At 38.0% G+C, this 23,534-nt stretch overlaps 2 protein-coding genes across 6 annotated transcripts in view; one reads left to right on the top strand and one right to left on the bottom strand.

Annotated features, from left to right (window-relative positions):
* The window catches only part of arhgef25a (Rho guanine nucleotide exchange factor (GEF) 25a), an 80,801-nt gene extending 71,140 nt beyond the window's left edge, over positions 1-9,661 (bottom strand). For 3 of the 5 annotated variants that reach the window (XM_053686156.1, XM_053686158.1, XM_053686157.1), the window contains exons 1-2: positions 9,103-9,661; positions 5,270-5,405 (exon numbers count right to left, since the gene is read on the bottom strand). In XM_053686156.1, coding sequence (XP_053542131.1) covers positions 5,270-5,405; positions 9,103-9,198 — 232 coding nt within the window. In that variant the 5' untranslated portion in view covers positions 9,199-9,661. The remainder of the gene's footprint in view (positions 1-5,269; positions 5,406-9,102) is intronic. The other 2 variants (XM_017487578.3, XM_017487577.3) reach the window with 2 other exon arrangements.
* Positions 9,662-18,469: 8,808 nt separating this feature from the next.
* On the top strand, positions 18,470-23,188 carry ankrd33aa (ankyrin repeat domain 33Aa). Its single transcript, XM_017486499.3, has 4 exons — positions 18,470-18,808; positions 18,923-19,052; positions 19,152-19,292; positions 21,882-23,188. The coding sequence occupies exons 1-4, from the start codon at positions 18,533-18,535 to the stop codon at positions 22,700-22,702; spliced, it is 1,368 nt and encodes a 455-aa protein (XP_017341988.1). The 5' UTR covers positions 18,470-18,532; the 3' UTR covers positions 22,703-23,188.
* Positions 23,189-23,534: the final 346 nt, after the last annotated feature.

Genomic DNA, 23,534 nt, shown 5'->3' with positions numbered 1-23,534 from the left:
TAACTACTGCATGGTCTATCGAATGTTTTTGACCATTAAGATGTTCTTATGCTTTATTTATTGATTAATTTATAACAAGTATTAAGCTATAAAATCTTAAATTGACTATTAGTAAAGGCAGGTGTACATACAAAGTAATCCAGTTACGTATAAGTGCTGGTATTAATTGTAAGACAAATCTAAGTTGTGTGCTAAAGATGCTGAATTAGTGTGATCTACAGTACGTAGATCTAGGCCTCTAGCTTAGCTCGCGATCCAAAAAAGCAGAGGCATAAACATTTCAGGGAGTAACTAGGATGTAATTAAGGAATAAAAACACAATGGGTATGCTTATATAGTAAAATGCTTAACACCAAGATGATTAATTTTCTTTAACAGCATGTCTCAACGTTTTTTTTGTTGTTGTTGTTGTTCCTCTTATACCACAGCAATTTGCCAGAGATTAGATTTTTTTTATACATAAGAACCACATGCTAGACGTTTTATCAGTTTATAGTTATGTTTAATGTTGTGGAACATCTGTGAAACTAGTTACTGTACAAACAGTCAGGAAACAGCGGTATGAACAACTGGAGGCACATTTCAGTCAATGTGCAGACCATGTATAAGAGTTCAATACTTTTTATTGTTTGTTTAAATTTTTGTCCACTGGATTTTGTGAAGTCGTACTGAAAGACCCGGTTTGTTATTAACTTTGTAGGGTTTTTTTTATTATTATTATCATTATAAGAATGAATTAATAATGCTTGTAATGAATGTTTTTACATTTTTAAAAGCAGAAACAGTGAAATAATTTTTTATAATTTATGCACAAGTACAAAAAGCTAATCAATCAGTGTCAAGCCCTGAGTTTCGGCTTCGATTTTGGTCGGTATACCACTGAATATATTGATTTTCAATTTATGCACATGTGGTGAAAGATAAAAAGGAGGAGTATGGCTTTATGATGCATTTGACACAGGCTCATCCTGCTCGTAGAGGCGTCTGAATGCTTTATGGCTGACGTTTCAGGCCGTCTGTTTTGGCGTGCAGCCCAGAGCAGAGGCGCTGAGAACAGCAGTCTATCAAAATGTCATCCACTCAGGAGCAATGACCTGGGAGCCTGTCTGCTCTCCACAACAACCTCAGTTTATTTTCAAGCCTAAACGTTTGCACTCTTACTTCATTTACATACACACATTGTTTTAGTACTGACATCTGCTTCTAATTTTCTGACACATAGTTTAGGTTTCTAACTGGGATGTCATGTGAACAGCAAGGCAGGTGGTGGATAATAGATTACTAAGTTTGTTACTAAACACTGAAATAGCTATGGTACACCAACTTAATCATACAAATATATGCAACGTTAAAGCCTGACGCATGAAGACATGATTTCAGAGCAGGCCAGCTGAAAGAATGTGGTAGCCCTTTTAAGGTCAGGCCTGGCTTAGCCACCAGGTCCCCTGAGAGGCCCAGCTGTAGATTCCCGTAGCTGTTTTTTTAAGGAAATACAAGGATATAATGGACCATAAACCTATGAATGAGTGTATGTGCCTTAAAAGCCAGGTCATTAAAGTATCCTTTAGAGCAGGGATGTCAAATACATTTTATATAACAGGCCATATTACACTTAGTTCAATGTCAAGTGAGACATAAGTTTAGTAGAACAATAACAAATCAACAATTCCTCCAAAATTGATGAACAGACTGCAATTCATTACCAAAGGAGGGAAAAATCCAAATGATTGTTTTACTTAAATGGGATTATATGTCATGAACCTAAACGCAATAGACTATAATACTAAAGCAGGCAGAAAATTTAATATCCATCCATCCATCCATCTTTAACCGCTTACTTCTTTTCAGGGTCATGGGAAACCTGGAGCCTATCCCAGGGAGCATCGGGCACAAGGGGGGGTACACCCTGGACAGGGTGCCAATCCATCACAGGGCACAATCACATACACACTCCCATTCATACACTACGGACACTTTAGACACGCCAATCAGCCTACCATGCATGTCTTTGGACTGAGGGAGGAAACCGGAGTACCCGGAGTAACTCCGCACACACAGAGCCGCAGGAATCGAACCCCGACCCTTGCAGTGTGAGGCGAACGTGCTAAAAATGTGCAAGTTGTGATAGCATAAGTATTTACCCGCATTGCTGTTAAACCCCTAAATTAGCTCAATTTGAGAGGCATGGTTATAGTATTGAATATTTTAGCTTGCTATTTTAGTCTATGCCACTGAGTTGTTGTTTTTTTTTTTTGCTCTATTTTACCCCAAATGTAAAAAGAGCAACTAGCTTTTTTAATCTTTCAATTCACTTATGATCCACAAAACTATTTTAATTTGGAATTCAAATTCTAAATTCATCTGGTTGGCCAGATTATAACATTTAAAGGGCCGGTTCTGGCCCAAAACTGAATACCTCAATTAAAAAGCTTGTCTAGTATCTACAACCTCAATTCCAAAAAAAGTTGGGACGCTGTGTGAAAGGTAAATATCTCATAAACCCATATGATATTCATATTCTCAGAATCCTTTGATGATATTATGTACTGTAGATGATGAGATATTCATAGTCTTTCCAATTTTACGTTGAAGAACATTATTCTGAAATTGTTCCACAAATTGTAGACGCAGTTTTTCGCAGATTGGTGAACCTCTGCCCAACTTTACTTCTGAAAGACTCTGCCTCTCTAAGATACTCTTGTTATACCTAACCATGCTACTGACCTGTTGCCAATTAACCTAATTAGTTGCAGAATGTTCCTCCAGCTGTTTCTTTTTAGTAACATTTACTTTTCCAGCCCTTTGTTGCCCCGTCCCAACTTTTTTGAGACGTTTTGCGGCCATCAAATTCAAAATGACCTTATTTTTTTCTTAAAACGGTACATTTCCTCAGTTTAAACATTTGATATGTTTTCAATGTTCTGTTGTGAATAACATATGGGTATATGAGATTTGAAAATCATTGCATTCTGTTTTTATTTACATTTATTTACATTTTACACAACCTCCTATTTTTTTTTTTGGAATTGGGGTTATATTCACTATTTTGATCAGTGACATGGCTGCTGAAACTAATATACAGTACCCAAGCAGGAGTACAAACTTTTTGCTTAATTATTTCTTTCACGCATTTTTGTTTCCAAAATGCCATTTTACATTTGCATACATAATGAAATGGAAAAGAAATGGATAGATTTTCAACATAATACCAACCAAGCTGGCGAGATCATGCCATGCACAAAAAAGATTAGAAGGCAGTAACTGATTACATGTGAGTATGAAAATCCCATGGAAAATTGCAACATGGAAATATTACACGTCCAGCATTGATGAGGAGACTGCAATTCCCAGTAGCCTTATTGGAAACTACTGAAGACAAAGTCTAATTTCCACAACTCTTCTTCCATTTAATTCTCCAAGCTTTCGGCACCCTATAGCCTACTCTCTTAGCTTAATCCCACTCCTGCAGGTTTGTGATTCTTTGGAAATAGGTAACTTGGTAACTGGCTGTTGCCTGTTGCTGTGTATCTAAGTTTTCCACTCTGACAAAGATCAGTTATCGTTGATGCACTCAGCACAAACTGGCCTGTTATGAAAAGCTGCTAAATGACTCGATCCAAATTTGAGGAGCTGGCTCATTATGTTCATGGGTGGGCTGTAAAGTGTGCTGAGTGAAATAGGGGATTTGAGGGAGAAATATAAATATTAAGGAACACCAGAAGTATGGAACACTGCATTGGAGTAAGAAAGGGTAAAGAAGAAGTGAGAGAAAGAGCCGGATAGTCTCACTTCAAAATGCAGCGTCTGCTTGTAATTTAGAGAATACTTGCACAGTCCCATGATTCCAGTGAAGCCACCAGAAGGCATATTATTCCTAATCTTTAACAGATGGGTGGTCTCCAGTGCTTCCATCCTTCTTTGAAGAAACGAGAGCGGGGGCCTCCTCATCCTCAGCAAAGCATTGAAACTCCACCCTAAGCTTTTCAAATCTTATTAATGGGCCACTTAAATGACATTACCATCTTCGAATTCAGCAAGACTGCTCTTGCGAATTTTGGCGAAAGTAGATACAGATTGTCAACCATTACAGATTTGTCAGCAATTAAATCCACAACTTAGGCAAAGCATTTGGAAATCTGATCCAGCATAATCCTGTGTAATTAGAGTGCAGGGAAACCCACGTCAGCAGGAGACAACACTGGCTGGTTGTGGTGTGCCTTAACGTAATATTTAGTCAGTGAAGTTCTGGCAGCATAAACCATATAAATGGTCTCATTTGAAATAAACATGGTCATCATTTTCGTCCCGCACTATACGCAGCACTTTGTATGTCAGCTCACCATCTGTCCATATGGTGCAAACCGTAGTACCCAGTTCCCTCAAGGCAGTTATAAAGCTCCTTTTGTTCCATTGCACTCAAGAAAAGAGTGACTGTACGCAAACATTTCCTAGGCAAAATAACTATGGCTGCATTTGAAAGGCTTTTTTCTGGGTAAAGGCAAGCTTAGCTGTCTTTTCCATGCATCTGGAAGTTGTTCTCAGCAGCCACTCATCAGATTTTTCTATCAGACATTAGTGGCCAGTCTGATTATCAGCACAAGCTGTGCAGTTAAAGAGTGTGGTTCATTAACCTCAGGATTATCACTGTAACAAATCCAATCTGATAAAAACCCATGCTACCACTGCTTATTTCTACAAAGCACAATCACACCTACACCAAAACATATGGATTATCTCTTAATTGTGCGATTTGTCTGCAAAGCTAAAGCTGCGGGTCACGGATGAGGTGTACTAACATCGGATCTTGTGTGTGCTTGAGATATACTTCATTGAAACTATTGTATTGTAATAATGTTTTGGTTCATGCTCATAGTCATGGTTGGATTTGTAAATATTTGTAAATATTTGGCAGCTTGCATACAATACAAGCCTATCCGATGACAGAAATGCTGCTCCTAGTGGCTATTAAGAGTAATGATGGGCTTGTCAGCAAGAGCAAGAGCCTGGTCATGCTAATCAGCTTTTGGCGGATCAAAACAGTGAATCATGTCAGATAGAATGGAGGGTAGATGACACTAGAATCATTAACTCTCACTGTGGAGAAAATATATCTATTCTCGACTGGTGTACAGAGTAACCTTGCTATTTCTGTTGGCTACAGCATTTCACCATTCTGTTCTCAGCTGAATCTGACCACTGTCAGATATGATGGATTAAAATCTTGTCCAAGTTGAGCTGAACAGGCCCAAATAAGGCCTCTAAATCTTACCTTCTTTGTCTCTTTGCCCTCTCTCAGGGCTGTCCCGAGATGCCTGCTCCCACTCGAGCCTTTCTTGATCCAACTGAGACTGGCCTGCTGCCTTTTGTTCACCATCCACTTGCAGCTCCTCCGTGCCCTCTGAGTTCTGAAAAAAACACATGAGAGCATAAATGCAGGGAAAAAACTGCATAATGTATAAAAATTAAAGTCAACACCTGCCTTCATGTTTGCTCGTTTGTTGCATTTACATTTTATAATAGTGTTGTACTTGAGGTAGCAACTAAAAGACTATAACTTTGAGATGTGGAGAATACTTTACAGCATCCATTTAAGAGTCTTAGTAAAGGAAGTAGCTTTGCTTAGTAAAGGAAGTAGCTTTGCTTAGTGAAGGAAGTAGCTTTGCTTTCGCTTTGCTTGTATTTCCTCATTTGTAAGTCGCTTTGGATAAAAGCGTCTGCTAAATGAATAAATGTAAATGTAGCCAATCAACTACAATGCAATTTGTGGAGCATAAATGCTCTGCTGAGCTTCGACATCTCATGAATGTCTTTCAAATGTCTTATGCATTTTTCTATAACAGACTTTATTTTGGCAAAGTGAGTGGAATTGTAAGTGTGCACTAAGCTATGATATCAAGTAATTTCCAGGGTTACCACAGTACAATGTATTCCTTCTTTAAATGTAAATCAGCTAGCTGCCTTACTGGTAAAGTTAAATAAAGTTAGCTATGAAGCTAAACAACCAAAACAAGCTAACATTGGCTAACCAATAGGGCAAACTTATCTGTTACTCGCCTTATACGCTAGCTAATAGGAAATGAAGCTAGCACTTTGTTAGCAGTTTGTTTATCTTTTTTTTTTAAATCATCCTTGCCTTGTGTTTTCTTTTCATACTGTACTAACATCCCAACATCGTTTTTAGATTTTTAGTCCCTGTCCTAGTGAACTAGCATGAGGATGTGTTTGTGATAGAGACTGCAAAGCACTTTTGAAATCGCTCTGGATAACGTCATTTGCTATATAATGGGAATGTTAACAACTATAACAAGCTAACCACTAGAGCAAGTTTTCCATTATTTATTTTAAGAAGAAGAAGACTTGTTTATTTGTCACACATACATTACAGCACAATGAAATTCTTTTCTTTGCATATCCCAGCTTGTTAGGAAGTTGGGGTCAGAGCACAGGATCAGCCATGATACTGCACCCCTGGAGCAGAGAGGGTTAAAGGGTCTTGCTCAAAGGCCCAACAGTGGCAGCTTGGCAATGCTGGGGCTTGAACCCCTCACATTCTGGTCAGTAACCCAGAGCCTTAAGCATTGAGCCACCACTCATGTACTGCTATAACAAGGTAGACAGTTTAGTAATGAATATCCTACAAAACACATCAAGCACGTATTTAAATATAAATCCATTGACTTGTGCGATTTCTTTTTTTGCTGTACTAACCTCCCCCTAACAGGGTTTAGCTCAATGGCATTATTAGCACCTGACCTGTTGAACTAGCATGAGGAGGTGTTTCTGATAGAGCCTACAAAGCACATTCTGGATAAGGGTGTGTGCTAAATGTTCTAAATGTTTTTGTACAAATATACAGTGAAGAAAAGTAAATAATTACACAACTAGGGATCTTATGTACTTTTGAGAAAGGCCAACCGACTAGAGTGAAAATGTGCCAGCCATCTTCTCAGAGTCCAAGGACAAGTAGTCTGCTCTTAAAAGCTTGTGGTTACCCAAAATGGGCTGTTGTCAAACCAGCAACAGGATCCAATGGGAACACCAGACCAATTACTGAAGAGGAAGAACAGAGCAAATGGAACAATAATGCGATCCCCTGTGTGGCAGGGTGGCAGAAAAACCAAGGAGGATTTTCAGTAAACACCATGCTCTAGAGTATGTCAGACCCAGCAACACATGGAGACAGAAACAATCCAGTGCTATGAGGAATGCACAGATCAGTATAGGTTGCTGAAACAAAAGAAAGACAAGGTGCAGACTTTTGAGGATGAAAAAGTACATGTTCTAGACATAGAAGCTAACTAGTTTGAAAGAAGAATAAAGAGGCCATTTAAGGCCAAGTGACACCACCTATTACCCAATCACAGTGCTGTCCTGACACGTTTAACAGGGTGATTTCACACCTCTGACCCTGCTCTCACATCAATCTCATGATCTTACAGGTGAAACAAATGCTGTGTTTAAAGTGCAATCATTTTCCCACCATTCAGTAGCTCTTTGGATCACGTCTTTGTGATTGAAACAAGCAATATCGCCAAGACTTACATACTGTATGCTGCGTTCAATTAAAGTTTGTCAATTAAAGACTGTCCGAACTCTGACTAGAAAAAAACAAAGAAATGTCAAAGATGATAGACCTGAACGTTTAGCGGGGTTTGTTTGTTTGTTTGTTTGTTTGTTTGTTTGTTTGTTTGTTTGTTTGTTTGTTTTTTAACAAATGGGTTACAACTTTTCTGTTTACCACATTTGGTATTCAGAAGAAACAACATAAACTATGTAGAGCATTACATACATATTTGTAATACTTAAAAAATTTGAAATCACAAGTACCGCTGTAGTGGTTTGAACCAAATCACTTTTATTATGTCATCAGAGTGACCTCTTGATATAATGCATGCTCAACCCTAATACTTTCATTATTGAGCTATTGGGTTTTAGCCCTCTCATCTAACATCACGACCAGCTGTCGGTGTAACCATTATTATTTAAAATCTTTCATTGCAGGTACTGATCTAGGTCCTCATTACAAGGAAATAATTTAGTCTTTTTTTGTTTCTTGCTTTAATTAATTTTATATTATTCAATACTGCTTTTAAGACAGGGCTGTAATGGGATGCGAGCCTGACAGCTGCTGTGAGGAATAGGGCCTGCATCGCCTCTTTGGTCAGGGAGCGACGTCTTAATCAGTGCTACTCTGTTTCCTAGGCTTGTTGGACATCCAAAATTCCTCACGAGCACTGAGAAGAGACCAGCCTCACCATTCGTCATGGTACCCAGCCAGAGCCCAATCTCTCATCAACATACCCACTTCTCCTCTCCAAGCTCGCTCTGTCGCTGAGCTGTATGACAAATGTCTTTTATTTACTCTCCGAATTTTTAATCCCTCTGAAAATCCATGATAATTCTCTCTTTATTTCTTTTTCTTAAAATAAGACCGTAATAATCAATATATGTTTCTCCTAGAATTATTGGACTTTGGAATTAATAAAACATGATTATCCTGATGGACATTTGATTATTCCATCTCCTCGTTGGTTCATTCCCTGCTTTTTCTAATCGACAATAGGAGGACATGCTGCACATTTTTGTTTTGTTTCCGGATTCTGTCTCCTTATCTTCTTAAACTCCTCCATACATAACCGCACACGCAAAATCTCTTCTCGTCTCTGGAATGTGTTTGTAATTACAAACAGATACTGTGCAAAGAGGTCATGCCAAGTAGGCTAGTGGAAAGGCAAGGATGTCATTAGTAATCTTTTCATGAAGGACTGTTAGTGAAAAGAGAGATGGCTCCTGGTTTATCTGATTTGTCTGCGAGAAAAGTCAGTAAGTGAAAGTTATTTTCAAAAACAACAGCCTTGTTCTTGTTGATATGATATCAGTAGTTGGCTTAATAAGTAAAATGGTGTATGCCCTTTATTTACAACCAGATCTATGTCTTCATCAGGATATACATATTTTAAAAAGTTAAATCTTGTTATTCGTTAACAAGCACCTGGCATCAATCATTTCACACCGATTGTCCCTTGGTGTTTACAATGAAGTAGAAACAAACAATAAATACTTTTTTTTTTTTTAAACACTATGAAGGCCTCATTCACTCACCCAGTGTTGGCTGGGCATGGCCAGTGAGCTCAGCATGTCCGCCATGGCACCTAAAATATGATCGGTACGCCCCTGGTTCTTCTGAAGAGGTTTCATTTTTGCAGCAGTGCTCCCGTGTCTGTTTCTAGCTTCCTCCTGTCTTCCAGTATCCCTCTTTCCTTCCTCCGGCACACTACGGCACAGCTTTGAGCAGCAGGCCAACTCCTATTTGCCTGGCCTACTGCAACTCTCCTGCACATAAATAATTGATTGTGGAGTAGCTGAGGGTGCTTTTGTCTGGGATGACACGTGCCTTTTTTATTCCAGTACTCCTCTCTCTGGCTGTTGCGTCTTGGAGAAATGTACAGCGCAATTGACTCAGGCCTCGTCCCGAATCTCTGTCGTCCCTCACCGTAAGGTCACTTCACAAAGCGTCCCTGCACGGGTTTAAATTCATTTCTTTCGGTTCTTTATCATTTTCCTTTCTCCTCATGCTCTTTGGCTTTTTCCTACCTTTCTTGCTATGTGAGGACTGACTTTCTAAAGTCTGGAGTCTCTGAAGTCTCAGTTTCTCTAGCCTGTTATTGGCTGCGTGCATCTACCACCCCTTCAAAAGTCCACTCCTCCCTCTCCCCCCATACATCGCTTTCTCCCTAGTGTTCTCTCTTGCACAAGACGTTGATCCAGTGAGTGGCTTTTTGTTTCTCCTCCTCTTCTTTGTTTCTTCCTGCCATCCATAGATCAGATCTTCTCTCGTTATCTGTGTTCTAAACCCATTTAGCGGCACATGGCTTGTGTAAACACCAAATAAGGCAGCTGGAGCCAACACTAGGGAACAGGGGAACCACAGGCAAACCTGTTATGAGTTATCCACAGTGTCCATCTCCTAGGATTAAACTCGCATAAAAACAGGAATCTGTGAACTTTTGCCACTGAATAGCACTCTCTAGCCATAAGCTGAAACAACAAGTGTGATAAGTGTATGGATATATGTGTAGAATGTGCGTTCCATCATCCATCACCCTTATCTGTTATCAGGACTCAAATAAATAGACTATGAAATTTGTTTAAGCTGCTTCACCTTTTCCCGTACAGAGCAGACATACACATTCCACTGTCTGCAGCTTGTTCCTTCCACATCTGGCCCAGAGTCAGAATAACACCAAAGATTTACAAACGTTTGTGCTCATTCTCAGCAGCCAAAACCTCACACGGGAGAATCAAATGTAACTTTTCCTACACATAAATACCCCTAAGATGTTGCCCAACCGTGAGCTTTCAGAAACACTGAGTTAAATGGTATGATTGTAAGGGTGGAGAGGAACAAATTTAAAAAAAGAAAAAAAGAAAAGAAAAAGGGAACGAGTTTAAAATAATCTGCTCCAGCCACTCCACGCGGGAGCAGAGATGTGTTAAAATGGCTCATGGAAACACTGCCAAGAGTCTAATAATAGTTTAGCACATGGTTTTGTTTAGAACTGGCACTTTGTCTAAACTTAGAGCTCGTCGGCCCTTGTAGTTCATCCCCCAGTTCAGCCTGGGATCAAACACCAGTCTTTGAGAGGGCAGAGAGCAAGCCGTGTCAAAACCATCATGATAAGTCACTGTTTTTCACTGACAACCCTGCTATTTAAAAAAACCCCACAGATTTCTGTTCTTTTCCAATGGTTTTGTAATGGGTTGTAATGGTATTTTGTGTTTTCCATGTGGGTTGATGATGTCCTAATTGAGAAAACCATTTAACAGATCTGTGAATGATTCTAGACATGTTTAATTGCTTTCAAATGAGATTCACTGGTGTCTCACAACCATCTGCTATTCTCTAATGGAGTCCTTGTGGTGATAAGATTTAATGGAAGGTTTAATGGTGATTCAGTGAACTTAATGGACGTTTGACATCAAAATTTCAAGAATATAAAAACCCTGACCTCATTGTCTGACAAATATTTCATTAATATACAACAATTCAGTTCATTACAAGCTGAAATCTGGATCTGGAATCCATTAAATTTGGATTTTATTTATTTATTTATTTATTTATTTATTCATTTTGTAATAGGTTTCAAGGTTCAGCAGCTAGATATCAGGAAATAAAATGTTTTACTACAAAAGCTGGAAAACTAACATGTTTTAACTTAGCATTTTAGCTCGATTACAGGTTAGCAGTTCTCCTCATGTTGCTAACCTGACTCGGACCAAGAAGATCTGGTCATTTCTTTCCGTGGAGGCCTCTCAGGTGCTTATTTAGTCTGTAGTCTTCTTGAGATTGGACTACTGCAACTAGTTTCCCCCTGCACACCATCAGACTCACCAAGAGTGCAACTGTATGACTTGTTTTCAATCTCCTCAAGTTCTCCCATACAACACTATTAGCCAACATTGGTTCCTGTAGCTGTCTGGATCAAACTTAAAACACTAATGCTTGTTTACAACGCCAAAAATGGACCAAAACACGCATAAATGTAGGTACTTATTAAATACCAGTTTGCACCACTGTAGGACTTCAATTTAAATACTTTATTACAGCCCACTGCTCTCCTGTAACAAAGACAGCTAAAGGTTAAATGCCTATTTTAATTTATGATTTCTATATCTCTGACTCCATTTAATTCATTATCTGTTGACTTATTTATCTGACTCCATATAATAATCCTCTAGTTAATGCTAGAAGTGTAAAATCTCACTGTTCTAATAGTATTTACTCTAAAGCAGCTTCAAGCAAAGCTTTCATTAAAATGGCGTTTCTACTTCAGAGGCTTTTATAACTTCATTATTATACCGTTATTTTGTTAGCTCAGAGGTTTTTTATCAACGTGCAAGCCTGGACCTTTCCTATTTTACTTGTCAGAGGTTCTGTTTAAACGTGCAAATAATAGCCTTTTCTTTTAGCTTGTCAGAGGTTGACTTGAAACATGCTTAATGTACTATAATTTTAGCTTAAGTAATTATGTCTAGTAAGTATACACCACATGTAGATCATGCACTCTTAGTGCATCATACTTTTTAAGAAGAACCACTGAGTATTTCGAGATAGAAATAACAAATGAATGTATTAAACAGAATCACAGATGATGGTATACATAAAATAGAAAAAAATGTAACTTATTAGAATGTTGACCAACGTCTGACATGGGATGTGTGATGATAATAGCATTGATGGCATAAAGGCAGCATCTGATGTGACCAGCCCCTTCCTTGATGTTACCAGCCAACTTTGGGTTATATCAAACATACTCTCTTATACCCCTGAGCCTCATTGAAATGTATTGTGACCAGGATAGCAAATGGAAAAGAAATGGTATGTTTTATGGCAGGGTGGACCCCCAGCTAATTAGCTCACCCTAAGGACATGTATATTAATTAAGTTCCTGAGAATGAGTCGGTGGGAACAAAAGGAAAAATGTCTCCCATGCAAACCAGGGGTGCCAACATGTCTGTGTGTGTGTGTGTGTGTGTGTGTGTGTGTGTGTGTGTGTGTGTGTGAAGAAAGTGCATATTGCAACATATATTGTAAATGTTGTTTCCTAAACCTATATGATATTTATGATATCACCACATCGTTCACCATGATATATGGATTAAATTAATACCAAACATGCCCTGAGTAATATTGTACTTAAACACAGTTTAAATGACCAGTTTTAGTTCACCTGGTCTCTCTGAAACTCATTCCTGATTCTTTTAATCCTTAATCAAATTACTGCCATAATTCACATCTCTACTACACCACGTTCCCTTTAAGCCTTTGGCACGGTTCGACTTGATCCACCATCCCTCAAGATACAAGGATGAGCTTCAAGATACTCTACTGGCATCCAGATGGTGGAATGACCTTCCCCTGCCGGTCCGGACAGTTGAGTCCGGACGCTGTCTGTCTTTGACGAAAACTAAAGACCCATCTCTTCACCAAGCAGTTAAATGGGCAATACTTTAAAAAATAAAATAAATTTTAAAAAGCCTTGACTTTTTTTATTGCTGTATCATGTATAAAGCTTTAGCTTGAGGGTATTCTTAGACTATGACTTTTTTGTACTAGCATGAGGATCTGTTTTTGATGGAGACAGAAGCACTTCTGTAAGACTCTCTGGATAAGGGTATCCTATAAATACAAATATTCAGCATAACTTGTTACACAGTGCAATGAGATTCTTTTGAAATTAGGTCAACGAAGCAATTCGTTTTCAGTTGCTTGTTACCTTTGTGTTGACTCCCTCTTCTGGCACAACAAGGAAAGACACTCATTCAGAGCACATTAAAGTCAAGAGGAGATAACTGACAATATGGATACTACAGTACAGTAATGACATACAAGGACAATTACAAAACTGTAACCAATAATATATAATAAAGCAAATAGTTTGTATCTATATAGTAGTAGCGTCACCCTTATTTAGGAATGGATCCACTTGCGAAAACAAAAAAAAAAACCTGCATTTTTCTCTGAACTTGTGAGTTGCACTCTTACACAGACTCTCTATTAAATGCCAGGTCAGCCCAACTTCCTCTCGCTCTCTCTCTCCTTCTCATTTCCTGCTTCAGGTCAACCAGGGGAGAACAGGGCTGGGGCGTCTTGCTCTTTTCCTGCTCAACTCAGCTCCCTCCTCTTGTTGTCTCACAAGTTTAAGTGACCCTGGCTGAGCAAGCACACACTCCCTACACATTTCCTATCGTCCATCATCACGTCTGTTGATCAAGCTGTACCTCCTCAAGCAGAAAGATTAGTGGAAATATAGCACAGAAGAACTACACTGTGGAAAAAAAAAAACAATATCATAACAAGTGAAAAGACATTTCTAGGAAAATATTTATTTAATATTTCTGATTACAAGATTATAAAACAATTATAAGCTGCTTCAGCTAATTTTATAACAATCTCATCATAAGATAGATTAGATACATTCTAAAAAAACAAAAAAAAAAACAATTTTGAAGATGTTTTCACGTCCCGAGATCTTGTTTTTTTCCCTTATTTTATTCTTTAATTCTTCTGTTTTATTATACATTAAAAGAAGGTGTAGAATTATAGTCAAATATGTGAATTTAGTTGAGGTCTTACAAAATAAAATGATATAAACATGTATTGCAGTATAGGCATTAAACACAAGTCAACACTAAACATGTCCAAAAAAAGTAGATATAATAAAATAAAATAAAATGCCTTACATAAAGACAACAATTAAATAAGTAATTCTTTTTTTTTATTGAGGACAAATGAGAAGTTATCATTTTTGATTGGGCGTGAACTAAACAAGTACCTAACTTTTTCTTAACCAGTGCTCAGTGCTAGAAAATCAGTAGTAATTAAATTTAGAAATTCGTTAAGTTTCGGGTTTCAGTATGAGTTTACTGCTCTGGATTTCTTCATAAGGTTCTGTCTACCTATTCAATGACTAGTTTTTAATTGAATATAACTTTTGTTATTATATATCCTTTTTTTTATTAACATATTTGAATATATAACTTATTATAGAAACTTGAATTGTGTACCATGTCTTGTTACAAAAAGTCAAAAAATCAAAACAAACCATTTTATAATATAGATAATAGATAGATAATAGATGTTAAGTGTGCTACATATAGTGTGATGTGATGGATCGGATTGCTGTGGCTGTAACTTATACAATAAGGAGTATTAGACAGTTTCATTCAACAAATGTAGAAAACATCTGTTGGTTAGAAGCAGAATTTCACCAGGAAAAAATGCTAATTGGAATCCATCCATTCATCCATCCATATTGTGTACCTCTTATCCTACACAGGGTCCCGGGAAACCTGGAGCCTATCCCAGGGAACTCGGGGCACAAGGCAAGGGACAACTGATCACAAGGCACAATCACATACACATTCACACACCCTTTCGCACACTACAGACAATTTGGAAACACCAATCAGCCTACAGTGCATGTCTTTGGACTGGGGAGGAAACCAGAGGACACAGAGAAAACCCCCGAAACACGGGGAGAAGATGCAAACTCTGCACACACAGGGCGGAGGTGGGATCTGAAGCCCCAACCCCGGAGGTTGCTTTAATGGGAAGCATTAATAGAACCTAGAAATTAAAAATGTAGTTTTAGACCAAGTAAATATGTGACAGATTACAATAAAAGCTACATTTTAAGAAACATCCATCATGATACGTGATGAGTCTATCATAGCATCTGTTACTCAGCTGTTCATGTTCATTAAAAAATGTACAAAAGTAATCCATCAGTATGTCTCTGTGAAAACAGTAGGGGGCAGTAGGATCAGTATGAGTAATGCCTTTTCTAGCTATACACTCTTATGTATCATGTTTCATAGTTGATTTCACAGGATAAACAGCAGTTATGGCTTAATATTGGTAAAGTATAAGTATGTATGTCTTAAGTCTGTGTGCATGTGTGTGTGTGTGTGTGTGTGTGTGTGTGTGTGTGTGTGTGTGTGTGTGTGTGTGTGTGTGTGTGTGTGTGTGACTGCAGCAGTCATTTGTTTATATCAGTAGCAAACATACAGTATTTCCATGGAGTCCCCATGGTAATACACTTGTTGTTTTTAAAAGTGTTCTATAAATAAACTTTAACTTTGAATTTTTACCATCGCCTCTCACTGGGATTGACAGGGGTGAAATAATCTGAGACAGATTCTTGTCATTACACTCAACTTTTCTTACACTCTGTGCTACTCTGGAAAGAAACGAAGGGGTAAAGATAGAGAAAATAAGAAGGCCAAAAAAGATGGAAAAACCAAGGGCTCTCAACTCCACTTTGACTGCAGAGAAAAAAAGCCTGTTGCTGTTTCTGACAACTAATCCCCAAATCTCTTATAATCAGGATGAGCAGGAGCATGTTGCCTGACTTAAGACAGCATTTGTGTAAAGCTTTGGGAATGTTCTTCAGCTAAGTGACCTGGCTGACTGAAAACTGTAGTAGGAATTGGAAACAAACAGGACCAACACTTTTGTCTGTGTGTGAAAGGCCAGTCAATAGCAAGAGGAGGATAAGCAAGTCGACACAGGAAACAAGTGTGACTGCAGAAGAGACATCTGCACTTTCTACTGAGAATATATTATGGTAAGGCAATAAGGGGCAAGCTTTCTTTGTTTGTTAGGTAAAGAGGAAGGAGCAAAGAGAGAGATCATACGGGTTAGCTCACTAAGTGGGGTTTATTTATTTTTTTTGTTAGTTACTTGGTGCAAATCGCAACCCACAATTATCAAATTTATTATACTTATTATTTACTTCTTGTAGCTGTTAGCCTGGTCCCTTGAATTGAAAGATTTTAATCCAAAACTCAATAATCCAAAAATGAATCAATAGCTCAATAATTCTCCAAATTATGTCAACTTGGAACATAACCTGTTCTATTGGTGGAAGGTTCAGGAACAGAAAGCTGTATGGATCTAATAAATGAACCAAATATTACTGTACACATTCAATAATGTTAATGAAATTAATCGGTACTGAGGATTTAGAAAGTGTCTCTCTGGCTACAACAGAATCCCCGGCTTTAAAAAATACATTGCAACTGAGGCAGAAAGCCTTTTTGTAAATTTGGAGAAAAAAAAATCTTTGTTTGAATTGGAAATATATTTGACTACATTAAATTGTTGTGACATCCTTTTATGTCAATGCACATAACATGTAAGCTCCTCACATGAAATGTTCATTCTTGACTCTTAATGATAAACTAATTTGCTATTTAATTAGCATAGTCACCTATGCCTTTTTTAACTATTCGGTTTATATTAGTGAGGAATAATATAATCTTGTTTTTGTTTTTTGCTTTTATTCCGCATATTGTACGGTTTTAACATTTTGTATTAGGAGTACAGCATGAGGAAAGAGCTGCCTAATGTTTTGTTAGAGCTGTGCTGTGTTTGTTCTGCCAGTTGAACAAATCTGTTGTTGGAACTAAACTGAGGCTGATTTGGTTCTGCAAGATCAGACTGTTTATTTAAATGAAACACAGTGTTTTGCCATCTTCACTCACTGCCTGCCCCATCACAACACCCCTCTCTATCACCCCGCAACAGTTACAATATGTTATCACCAGTAAGAGTTAAATATAGCCAGTCATTGAAACTTAACAGCCATGTAAGTGTCAAATGCTGAATTAGCAAAGCTGGTTTTCAGCCCTCTTGCAATATTACATACACTGACAAGAAACACATTAACTCAGTATAGATAAAGCACTTAATGTGTGTTGTGAGCAAAGGACACTTTCTGAGCTGTTGTCCCAGGAGAAACAGGGTTTAAAATGTCATTAGACTTTAGCTGTTTGATGTCAAAGAATGCAGTTATAGTAAAAGGACATTTCATTCATTCTCCTTCTTCAGAATTAAACAGCATTCAGGGCCTCATACATTAAGCTGATGTCAAAGCTCAGTTTTAACTGGACGCCCTGGATGGGGGGGCAACCCAACTCAGGGCACAATTGCACACACGCTCACACACTACGGATAACTTGGAAATGCCAATAAGCCTACAGCATGTCTTCCATCCAGATTCCATCCCATCTTTAATTCTGAGAGACTCTGCCTCTCTAAAATACTCTTTTTATACCCAATCATTTTACTGACCTAGTGCCAATTAACCTAATTAGTTGCAAAAGGTTCCTCCAGCTGTTTCTTTTTACTAACACTTACTTTTTCAGCCTTTTGCTGCCCCTGTCCCAATTATTCTGAGACGTGTTGCGGTCATCAAATTCAAAATGACCTTATTTTTTTTCTTAAAATGGTACTATTTACTCAGTTTAAACATTTGATATGTTTTCTATGTTCTATTGTGACTAATATAGGTTTGAGATTCGCAAATCACTGCATTCTGTTTTTATTTACATCTTACACCGTGTCCCAACATTTTTTGAATTGGAGTTGTAATATTAAATTTATTATTATTGTTGTTGTTGTTGTTGTTGTTAGTATTATTAAAATTAATTGAGGAAAACATTTTGAAAGACAACTGTACTGTATGTGAAAATTATTTCTTCGGTGCTGAGTCACTGTGATGCTCAGTTAAATGTGCTTGGTAAACTTTTTTTCATTACTTTTTTTTATTTATCAAGAAAAGTTTTTTTTTTTTATTATTCATCCATGAAAATCATGTTCTAAGAAACGCCTTGTTCATTGATAGTTTTACTATCTATTACAGCAGCAGATTACCACCTGTCAGTCAACGCTCCAGTCACCTCATCTGCCATGGTCAGGCACTTTTAGTCCATGTCCATAGCACTCAGACCCTTGGTGCTCTCTTACAGCAAGGGTATGCTGAGTTTAAAAATAAAAAAGCTTCGCTATTACTGTATGTTGCAATATATTAAACTACTGTATATTGGCCAGATGTGATCTATGATCAATGTAGCCTGACCGGCAATTCCAACATCGTCATTGCAGGATTCTGGACTGGCTGCAGCTTGGATACAAACAGGGATGGAGCTCCTGCTCTTTGTGTGATCCATCGCTCTTGGGACCCAGATGGCTAATGTTAAAGTCATCGTGCATGAGGATCCAGATCTGGGCTTTGGTCCAGATGAGGATGACTCTGAGTCTGATTCTCGGGATGATTCAGACTCCGGGAGCATACTCTCGGATGACTCTGTCCTCCCTGACTATAAGCTGGAGGACAATATGGAGGGCACGGTCAACACTCTGTATCAGGCATGTGCAAAGAACCACACCTCGTCCCTGTGCAAAATGCTGGAGCAGGGCGTGACTCAGGAACAAGTCATGGAGCTGGACATCAACGGCAGGGTAGGAGTTCAGATGCCTTTTAAATCTTAATCTAATGACAGAAAATGTCTAAGAATGCATAAGCCTTTAAAGATGAGGATAGCGATTTGGGGATTTTGTCCTGCTTTTTGACAGAATGGCCTTATGCTGGCAGTTTCCAAAGGCTTCGTAGATATCGTGTATGGCCTGAATGGGTGTCCGTTTTTAGATATTAATCATCAAGATAATGATGGAAACACAGCACTCATGATTGCAGCACAAGCTGGTAAGCACTCTTTTAAATGGTTTTGCTCTGATAAATAAATAAATAAATCATAAAGCAACAAAAAAAAAACTAATAGCCCCATTATGCTGTACACTGCAGGTTTTGTCACTATCCTAACCTACATTCTGAACTACTATTCTGGTGTGGACATTGAGCTCAGAGACCACAGAGGCTTCACTGCTCTCATTAAAGCAGCCTTACAGGGCAACAACGACTGTGTGGCCTCGCTGCTCATGGCTGGTAAAATTGTTTACCCCATTTTTCTCCCTATTTAGTAATTACCCGTCCCCACCCAGTAGATAGTTCTACCTTATCACAGTAGCTGTCAAGCCAAGAATTGAAATTCAATTGCATTTTATCTCTAAAGCAATTTGCAACAATAGACATTGCCACAATGCAGCTTTACACAACACCAGATCAAGAGCTAGATCCCTAATGAGCAGGTCAGAGGCAACAGTGTCAAGAAAAAACTTTCCTGAGAATCCATAAGCAAGAAACAATGAGAGGAACCAGACACAAAATGGAACTGATCCTCTTCTGGGTGACACTGGCTAGTGAGATTTTGATTCATGTATACAGTAATATAAAGAAAAGACAAATAGTACGATGTGTGAGTCAAACCTTTGGGGGACATTCTACTTGATATCCTCTCTACGAGCCCCAATCATACTTCTCCAGTTGGAAATCATGAGGGCACCCTGCTAAGGTGCCCTGTTTGTATTAATGTGCTCATTACCATAATAATTCATCGTTTCTGTAGAAACAACTCATTTATAGGGACAGGTATGGCTGATGAGATACATAATCTTAAACACTAATAATAAACAGATTTTGAACAACTTTGTTGTGAAGACATTTATTTAACATTTATGGAAGGAGTTTCCATTGCCAGTGTTTTTTAGGAGTCGGTAAGTTTTCTGCCATGAGTCTTGAGGACAGAGGACTTTGCAATTATTAACTTCAAGCGAAAAAAAGGCTTGTGAGTAAAATGACTATTTACAGCTGCTGTATAGCTGCCAACTTATTTCGTGGTCTAACATAACTTTAAATGGTTAAACATCATGATGTGTCATTAATTCATAAATTAAAATTTTGAATTGTTGACAGATCGCTTTGGTATAATAGGAATAAAACACCACGGAAGTTGCTGTTATAGGAAAAAAATCTACGTCCGGATGGTAATGCATCACACCATCCATTGTGTTTTATTCCTTATTTATATATAAAATTCAGCATTCTTACTGTACCCCCTGGTGGCTCGGAGGCCCTAAGCAACTTCTTACATGGCTTTTTGTTAGAAAGGGCCTAATCGCTGTGCCATATGAAGCCACTATATATTCTTGGACTGCTGCTAATGCAGCATAATAGAAGCGTGCTTGAAGGAGAGCTCTAACTTCTCTTTGTTGTATAGATGAGTTAATAGACAGTGATTGACTGTGGGTCACAATTTGATGCAATTTGATAGGGTGGACAATTGGGCTATTTTTAACACATAGGAAATTTATTCTAGAGAACAAAAATTATTACCTATGAGCAAGCTATGTCATACTAACACACATCTGGTACAATCAGCACACTTTATGTTTAGAAAGAATACTATGCATAATTTCTAAAAAATTTGATGTGGTGTTGATAAAGAGTTGCATCATCTTTCCATCTGCAAAGCTGGAGAATAACAAGACCTTGAAAAGCATGGTGCTGTCAGATGATGATGCCAACACATGTAGGTTTAAAAGTGAGGTCTAAGGACATTTCTGATCCCTTTAGCTAATCTAGGAGTCATCTCAAAGAGGACTAGATTAAGAATGTGTGGACTTAAAGAGGGACTTACCAGCCAGTCCTATTTAGAGCAAGTTCAATAAAGGCAACAGTTTATTTAAATGAATCTATTTCTGGCCAACAGCACAGTAGCCTATATTTGCAGGCCTAGTTTGGTCTAAAATAAATAAATAAATGTTATTTTACATTAATGTCAATGGAGTTAAAACTAACATAAGAATATCATAATAATAATAACCTAACAGTATCACTAACACTGTGTAACGATCAACTTATAAAAACAAATGGCAATTACTTCACTTTTGCCACACTGTTAACATCATCGTACCTGACGGTTTGCTTCTAACTCAATAACTTTATGTAACTCTGACAATAAGTATATAATACAGTGTAAATAAATACCCTGGTGTCTGATACTAAATTAGTGTATAAGTACACTAGTATCTCAACTTCTGCACAACCTGTTTTGATTTATATTTCGTTGATGTGCTTCCATAAGAAGCCAAAAGGGGGCGCAATGATGTTGCTGGTATAACGTGATTCATTATATGGCTCATTACAAAACCAAGATCAAACGAGAGACATACAGACGTTAGGAATGAATTGTAGTACTTCCACAATCATGGTGCTACAATTTCCATTGCATAACATGAGATATCAGACAAGTGGATAAGTAACAAATAATCAATAAATACAATAAATAACGACAAAAAAAACTATACAATACACTAGGCTATACTAAAAACCAAAATCTACTGCAAAGTATTAATGATAATGTAAACTGAGCAGCAGTATGAACATATAAAGTGAATGTGCATGGAAACTTAAATGTAATGTCTCTTGTAAAGTGACTTCTAATTCAAATTAGTCTTGTTAATATAATTATTATGAAATAAAATGACTTCAGTTTACCGTGTTATGAGACAAACACAGAAATTCAGAATAAAATCCCCAGAATTAGAACGTGAGAACCATTGTAATATAAAACATGAGTTTTTCCAGAACTTGTGACCCTGTCTAATTTTTCTTTCCTGTCTCACTGTATTTCAGGTGCAGACATAAATTCAGTAGATGCCACACAGAGGAAGGATGTAAGAGAATGGGCACTAAAAACAGGACACTTTGAAACGTTTATGCGGCTGACACAACTGTCCAGCCGGCCCCGCGCAGAGCAGTTCTGTGAAACCTACGTCCCAGAGTGGCCAAGTCTTAAAGAGCTGGTGAGAAAAGCCACAACCACAAAAAGTGCAGGGCAGAAGGTCGCCCATCGTTTGAAGGCCACATTCACTTTCAGTTTTCCACAAGATCCTCAGGAAAATGGCGTCCTGGATCACATGGTGCGTATCACCACAAGCATCCACAGTCCCCTGGTGGTCACAGGCTGCCGTCCACTCTGTCCCATGAGCCCACCAGAGATGGGCAAGAGGCATTTAGCCATGCCCAGACCGATGCAGCAGAATCCAGACCATAAGCTCAAAAACCACAGCAATGGCTCCATCTTCTCAGCCTCCTCCACCATCAGCGCTGGATCATCTGTGTCTCAGGCCTCATGCTACTCAGACACAGAGCATAAGAGCAGCATGTTCTCCAGGGCCTCCAGCAGGATACGCAGGCTGGTCCCACATAGCATAGCATGCCACAACAGCATCTTCCCCACCAGCTGCATCCCTCAAATCAAAGTGACCAAGTCAGCTGATCCAACCCCCAAGAAGGAGAAGAAAAGGAAGATGACGAAAGGTTACCTGGAGCCACCTGTCTGGAAGTACAAGGAGGCAAAAATGGAAAAGAAAAAAGAGAAGCAACAGAAGGAGAAGGAGAAGGCTTGTAAGACGAATACGGAAAAATCGGCCAAGAAAAAGTCAAAAAAATGATAAAGAGCTTCCACACGCACATATCTAGAGGTTTAGTTCCCATAATATGTGAAGCTAAAAATCTAATGGGACAGACAGTGGCTCTGTGAAATGTAACTTCTTTTTTTTATTCTTATTGCTGTGAAGTAAGGCTGCCAGATGTTTGTATCAGTTTATTCTCAAAATAGCCATGAGAAAGAAACCTTTATTACATTAAAAATGGCAGCTCGGAGATACGGGTTTATCGTGAATGTTATTTCAGCTTATGAGTAAATCAGTTACAAATCTACTCCTATTTATTTTTAATGTTATTATGTCTAATGTTTCAAATAAGTGGTAACATTACAGTTAGTGTTTCTCCTTTTTGCACTTGGAGCATTTTTATTGACGTTACTGTTTAGAAATATATAACGTGGTCTTGGGCATAAATATCTTCTTCTTCTTTTTTTGGAAACAGATGCATAAATGTACTGCCCTTTCTGTAAGATGCTCTCGATAAGAAGCCCTTGCACTAAGGATTTATAAAGTAGGAATCATTCAGAAAACTACAGACACTCTGCAGTATAGCTGTCTTCCTGTGTGTATCAGGGATGATAATATTTTTTATTGTTGCAGAGCATATTGCTCATTCAGCACCTCTAAGCAAATGTGTCTACTGTGCATTTGTAAACATTTGTATTAAGGCAAAAATATATATATATTGCATTTTCTAATAGCATTTTGACAAAGCTTGAGCCATTTTGAACCATGGATATGAAAGTATGCAAAAGTATTTCCAACAATATATATATATATATATATATATATATATATATATATATATATATATATATATATAATTTATTTATTTATT

The sequence above is a fragment of the Ictalurus punctatus genome, chromosome 15 (assembly GCF_001660625.3).
Source record: "Ictalurus punctatus breed USDA103 chromosome 15, Coco_2.0, whole genome shotgun sequence".
Classification (NCBI taxonomy): domain Eukaryota; kingdom Metazoa; phylum Chordata; class Actinopteri; order Siluriformes; family Ictaluridae; genus Ictalurus; species Ictalurus punctatus.
This window is presented reverse-complemented; position numbering and strand designations above follow the sequence as displayed.

Bases quoted from the DNA above. Each gene is read 5' to 3' on its own strand.
- ankrd33aa (XM_017486499.3), top strand. From the start codon at position 18,533: ATGGCTAATGTTAAAGTCATCGTGCATGAGGATCCAGATCTGGGCTTT. The intron at 19,053-19,151 runs GTAAGCACTCTT...TGTACACTGCAG, and splicing joins CATGATTGCAGCACAAGCTG to GTTTTGTCACTATCCTAACC. The intron at 19,293-21,881 runs GTAAAATTGTTT...ACTGTATTTCAG, and splicing joins GGCCTCGCTGCTCATGGCTG to GTGCAGACATAAATTCAGTA.